At 38.4% G+C, this 6870-nt stretch overlaps 1 protein-coding gene across 1 annotated transcript in view; it reads right to left on the bottom strand.

Moving 5' to 3' along the window:
• The window catches only part of KMO (kynurenine 3-monooxygenase (kynurenine 3-hydroxylase)), a 170067-nt gene that overhangs the window by 84733 nt on the left and 78464 nt on the right, over positions 1-6870 (bottom strand). Inside the window, exons 3-4 of the mRNA XM_006868580.1 lie at positions 898-967; positions 520-617 (exon numbers count right to left, since the gene is read on the bottom strand). Of these exons, the coding sequence (XP_006868642.1) occupies positions 520-617; positions 898-967 (168 nt within the window). The remainder of the gene's footprint in view (positions 1-519; positions 618-897; positions 968-6870) is intronic.

Genomic DNA, 6870 nt, shown 5'->3' with positions numbered 1-6870 from the left:
TTATCTTACAGTGACATTACATAATATCCAACAAACCCTAGGGTACCACCCCATAATAAAACATGGTATTTCTATAACCAATATATTCAAACTAAAAGGGATTGAAGAGAGACTATAGAAAGGGTTTTTCTGTTTTGTTTTTATGCCAAAAAAAGTGATAAAAAGCCTTCCATTTTCAGTGGGCTTTGGAGTACAGTATTAGGGATAAGATTAGATTATGAGTTCTGCCTCCTCTGATCCTGGGTGCTGCTCATCTATGTAGGCAGATCACCCTATGCTGAGAAGAGCCTGATGGCTAGGAGGTCACTGGGGGTGGCTGCAGTATGCTCTGGTCCCTGTGGTACTCAAGTTTCAAATGTTCTTCTCATGTCAAATGCAGACATTTGAAAATCTTTTTAGAATGAGTTTTCATGCAGAAGTTCTTGGCATGAGTTGGTGCTTTAACCAAAGTAAAATTAAGCTCATATGATTGTTGAAAAGATATCAGGTAGTGTCTTCTATGAGTAAAACAAAGTGTACCTGATCTTCCAGGCCGATGGCTTTCAATGCCTGTCGTCCTCTATAAGAAAGCGCCAAGTTAATGCTTCTTCCACGTGTAAATTTACTTACTCGGATATCTAAGACATTGGAAGCAGATTCCATGTTACATACACCGTTTCATGTCATAGTACAAGATTAGAATATTGCAGCTGAAGAATTGGCACATTAAGAACCGAATTAAAAGAACTCACTAAACTCTTTTAAAGAAAATGTGACTAGTAGTAAATGTATATTAAAATTATTATCTGGGGTTTAAATAACTCTAACAGTTTCTATGTTAATATTAAAAACTTTATTTAAAATATTTTTTATTCACAAAGTCTAAAGACAATCTCTCAGTGTTTAGTATTTACTTACCTTCTCTAGCTTCATATACATCAACATGGAAATTCCTTTTTGCAAGGAAGCATGCATTTAATGATCCAACCTAAGAATCAAAATAATTTTTAAAATATTTTTACCTGTTTTTAAAAATACAGGGAATTTTTTACATACAGCTGCCTCATTTCTCATATTGATAAACTTACTACTGGAGAGCACCATTTACAAAACTATAATTAATGCAAGATTCAAAGGCATCATTTTAGAGGATGCTTTGTAGAACTCTTTATTTTAGTAGCAAAATATTATTTTCATAAAGAGATAGCATAAGATATGCAAACAGTTAAAACAGAATTCCACAGTAAACACACATAACCAGAGACTTTGGCTGGAAAAATAAATAAAAAGAAGAAGAACATTACCAACCTTTCCTAATTTACCTCATCTCTTTGCAATTATAATCCCCTCATGATGCAAAAGCAGCTCTGGTGATGCTTTGAAGTTAGACGTTCAGGTGTTGACCATACAATTGGTAGTTCAAACCCACCACCCTGTGAGAAAGATGAGGCTATCTGCATCGTAAAGATTTACAGTCTCAGAAATTCAATACAGGATGGCTATGAGTCTCAATCTATTGACCGACAATGGGTTGGGTTTGGTGGTGCAAAGGATAATGATCTTCGCTACTAATCTAAAGGATGGTGGCTTGATTCACCCAAAGGCACCTTGGAAGAAGTGCCAACAAATCAGCCATTGAAAATTCTGATTCACATGAGGTCTTCATGAGTCAGAATTCACTGCCAGCAATTTGTTTCCCTCTCATATGTAAGTAAGCACTATGCTAACTTTTATGACAATAATACTTTGCTTCTTTATAAAATGATATAAAGAACTATATAATTAGAGTCACACTCTGTGTATTCGTCTGCATCTTGTTTAACTTAGCATTATACTTATGAGATTCACCCATACAGTTGACAGATAAACTTTGGGTCATTTATTTTCATTAATGTGTAGTTTTTCACTGCTTGACTATATCGCAGATTATTTATCCATTCTACTATTGAAGGGCATTTGAGATTTTTTGGTCTGTGACTATTATTAATAATGCCTGACGATACGTGTATGTGTTTTTCTAAGGTTTTATAATTGAAAGTGGAATCACTGGTCAAAGGTTTATGTATTTTCCCATTAACTATGCCAAATTGTTTCAAAAGTTTGTACTTGTATGTTTTCCCATCAGGAGCTTGAAACAAAAGTTCATTCTTACCAGTACTTAGTGTTCTGAGACCTTTACATTTGGGGAAGCAGGTGTTTTGGGTTTGTATGTGGTTTTAATTTTATCTGATTACTAAAGAGGTTTAACCCTTTTCATATGTTAACTGGTTATTTGGATCTCCTCTTTTAAAAAGTGCCTGTTTAAGACTTTTTGTTCGTTTTCTATTGGGTTGTCTGGGGGGTTTTTCCTATTGTTTTTTTTTTTTTTTAGTTGCTTATTTTTGGTTGGTTATGTGCCGTGACGTGGAGTCGCTTCTAACTCGTAGCGACCCTATACAGGGTTTCTGAGGCTGTAAATCTTTATGGGAGCAGAACGCCTCATCTTTCTCCTGTGGAACAGCTGGTAGTTTTGAACTGCTGACCGTGAGGTTAGCAGCCCGGCACATAACCACTACACTACCAGAGCTCCTTACCTTGTTGTTGTTGTTGTTGTTAGGTGCCATCGAGTCGGTACCAACTCATAGCGACCTTATGCACAGCAGAACAATTGCTTATAGATAATGTCATTTTTGTTATTCTTTAATGTTCAAATATTTTCTTTCAATATGTGCCTTGCTTTTTCAACTCTATTATATGTTTTGAGGAGAGAAAAGTTATTTTAATATGTTGTTATTAAGTCCCACCGAATTGGTTCTGATTCCTAGCTATTCTGCATAGGATTTCCAAGGCTGTAAATCTATGTGGGAGCAGAAAGCCTCATCGTTCTTCTGAAGAGTGGCTGGTGAGCTGAAACTACAGACCTTGTGGTTAGCAGTTCAGTGCTTATCCTCTTTCACTTTATTGTTAATGCTTTTGGTGTCTTGTTTAAAGAATATTTCCTTACTCTTTAAAAATTTTTTTTTACTTCTTACTGTGAATTGAGTGAAGGCTTACAGACAAGACCAGACCATCAGTTTGACATTCAGCAAATCACACACTTTGTTTCATCTCAGTGATTGCAATCCCTTCTACGCAACAGCAGTTTTCCCTCTTCCTCTGTGTGGCTCCTATTTCCATTCCAACCACCTTCCCATCCCTTCTCAACTTGGTCCTTAGGTACGTGCTGCCTTTTTTATTTTGAGTGATTGAAGTGTTCCATCATTCATAGTGAGCTTACGTTACTTGTGTTTCTGTTCCCCCATATGCCTATCTACAGCCTGGCTTACAGTTGGGTCACAAGGCTGAGTTCTTTTCCGTATCTGAAGGGTGGTAGAGGACCATAGTCTCAGGTTCCTTTCATTTCTTTCTGACCAGAAAACTCAGTCTTTTTTTTTTTAATTATCAATTTTGAGTTAACTAATTTAAGTTCTACATATATTGCCACTCTACCCAGGAAAGCACTGCCTTTCTAATAGCTTTAAGTTAGTTGCAATGGTTTATTTTCTGCCTCATCATAAGCAACCTCAAATTGGTTCTGATCACCTGTTTTCAGTCATCACAGCATCCAACATTGTTGTCAGTACTTTTCTTCTCAAAACACTAACTTCAGTTGATAGTTTCCTTCATAGATCTGTGGCCATTCCTTCTATTTTTCCTTTGCAAAGAAAGACCATCAAATACGGGAATTTCTTAAACCTCCATCCTAGCCCCTTTATTCTTACTCTATACTTTCTAAGTTGCCTTATCTACTTCTATGGTGATTCAAACATAAATATTTTCAACCTAGACATCTATTGTTTTTAGTTCATTAATGAGTGCTTAACTGATATTGCTTCTAGTATGTCTCAAAGCACTTCAAAATCAACAGATTCCAACTGAAGCATATGATCTTTGCCCCTCAGATGAGTCAACTCTTCCCCTACATCAGTGAACGATATCCCATCTATCCAGCTGGTCAAACTAGAAACCTAGAAATCATCCTTGTCGTATCATTCTGCCTCACACTACATTCAAAGCTCAGCAAATTCTACCTTACAGTTCCTCTCCACCTAATCTTCTTTCTTCATTTTCACCACTTCATAACTAGTTATCATCATCTTTCTGCTGGACTAATACCAAATTTTATGTCTAGTCTACAAGCATTGATCTGGCCTGTTATCAATATAGTCTCTACAAGCAGCCATTTTAGGTATGGTGAACTATTACATGGAAACTAACTATCCTGCTGAGAAAAGCTAAGTACACTGGACAATATATAAAATGAAGTCTATTTGGAGGCATCATATAGATGTTAGTAACAAATTATAGGGCAAAGACTAGAATAAAGAATCTCAGTGACATGACCATAGGATTTGAGGCTATTTGTCTCCTAGGAACAGTCACCAATTCCAGAAAATCCTGAAAATATCAGCAGAATTTTTGATAGACTGATTAGGTTAGAAAGACACACTGGATTTTAGATCCTAAACTGCAGACAAGAGCTAGTTCCTGTAGACATATCAGCCTTTGGATGAAGACCAGGAATAGGAAAAACTAGAAATGCACCACTAGTCAAGGTGACTAAAGCCTGTCTGAAATTCATCCCTATTCATGATTGAATGACATTTATCAAGGATCGCTATTACCAAAGTCACCTGACTAGAGCATATCTGGAGAAAAATGATATTATCCCAGGCCACTAAATGTCCCCATGATTTTTAAATATACAAACTGTATCATGTAATCTACTGCCCCAGTCTTACTATCCTTCTCTCAGTTCCCCTTCATGCATCATACATCCTTCCTCCAGAGGTTTGGCACATATTATTTCCACTGTCAGGAACATTTTTTCCTTCTTTCTTCACCTACATCTCTCTTTACCTCCCTTCCATCCAGAACTTCAGTCAGTATTCCCCAAAGGAGCTTCCATTACCATTCTAATTACCTCAAATATATCTTTTATGATTTCTAAAAATGCTACAGACTTCTCTTTTGAGGATCTTATCACAGTTATAAGCCTACATTTTTTGTGCGTGATTCTGCAGTATGTGTCTACTTCACTAGCCTGCAGATATTTTGCTTTGTATTGTGTTTGTAGCACAGCTGTTGTTGTTGTTTTTTAAGTGCTGTTGTGTCAGCTTCAACCCATAACAACCCTATATAGGGTTTCCAGGGAGTGGTTGGTGAGCTTGAACCACTAACCATGTGGTTCACACTGACTTTGCAGTCCAGCACACTAACCCACAGCACCACACCAGGACTCCTATAAAATAGTAGGTACCCGATAAATATTTCTTGGATGCACAAATACATGGTAACATTTTTTGAAAGTTTTTGTTGTAAATTAAGATTTGCAGAGAAGATAATCAATTTTATATTCAACAAATCATACGCTTTAGTTCATCTCAATGATTGCAATGCCCGCCATGCCATGTGACAACAGTTAATCCACTTCCTCCTGTGGTTCTTATTTCCCTTTCACCCTACTCATCCATTCTCAACTTTGTCTCTTAGGTAAATGTTGCTTTTTTGATCTTGAATGGTTGACCATTCCATTGTGAGCATACCTTACTAGCTTTTTTGTCCCCCCATCGCTGTGGATTAATACACCAGACTGCAAAGCTGTTTGAACTGCAAGGTCGGTGGTTCAAGCTCACCAGCTGCTCCTTGGAAACCCTATATAGGGTCGCTATGGGTCAGAACCAACTCGACAGCACTTAACAACAACACAATATACCTATCTAGTGCATGACAGAAAATTAGGCCATGAGTTCGTTCCAGACCTAAACGGTGGTCAAAGTTCATAATCTCAGGTTCTTAAGTATCTTTCTGACCAGTAATCCTGGCATTCTTTCATGGTAGCAAATTTACTTTTAAGTAAAAATTTTAACCAAGACTTCTGGTGAGACAGCAAACTAGACAGACATACATTGACCCTCTACAACAAAGATACAGGAAACAAAATAAAACAGACATAGATGATTATCCTCAAACAATGAATGTCAGAGGGAAAGTTATAGAAGTGGGTTAAATATTTGCTGGGAGAAGAAGCCGAACACTGGGGGAGAAGGATAGAAACATACTGGTGAGTGTTCTACTGATCAGATGTGGTATGGCCATCTTGAACTTTTTCAACAGCTTTGGAGACAGACAGCAGCCTTGTGACACATATTTCCACAGGTGTCTGGCAATGGGAAAGGTATGAAACTTTCTTATTCCCCATGCTCCCTGGTCAGAGGAGGTGTGACCATCCCCCACCGTTGTCTACCCCCAGCATGGCCTCTGCTGTCCAGTTCAGAGCTGCACGGCTGTGAGCTGTATCAGAGTAAGGTGATGCCAGCTGTGCTACCTTGGTGCGTATATTTGGGAAGGCTCTGTTACAGGCATACAAAACCCATAGAGCCAACAGGCCAACCTTGGCCTAGCAACAGCCTTCCTGGCCAGACACACTCACCCTAGCTGCCCTCTGTTCCTAATAGACACTGAACCCAACTGCCTTAAGGGCCTACACATATTAATTACAACAACCTGAAATTAGCATACATCACAACACCAAAAAGAATTTGTTCCAGGATTTCCGGAAAAAGATGGCAGATCGGGTGGAAGTGTAGTGACAAGCTCTGCCGAGAACAATACAGAATACAGGACCAAGAAGGCTCAGGGAATGGTCCCGGTACTCTGAACCACATATAAAGGAATATTTAGAAGGTTGGAAGACTTACAGCTGGGGAGTTTGTGGCAAAAGCAAGAAATCAATTGCTTCCTGGGTCAGGAGCTCAGCTGCTCCAGGAGCCGCCATTTTGTGTGGGGCCAAGCGGGGCAAGGATCAGAGCAGCCACGGACGCCTGACAGAGCCACAGAGATAGAGGTGTGGACATTCTTTTTTTCTTTTTT

The sequence above is a fragment of the Chrysochloris asiatica genome, unplaced genomic scaffold (genome assembly GCF_000296735.1).
Source record: "Chrysochloris asiatica unplaced genomic scaffold, ChrAsi1.0 scaffold00119, whole genome shotgun sequence".
NCBI classification, from domain to species: Eukaryota; Metazoa; Chordata; class Mammalia; order Afrosoricida; family Chrysochloridae; genus Chrysochloris; species Chrysochloris asiatica.
This window is presented reverse-complemented; position numbering and strand designations above follow the sequence as displayed.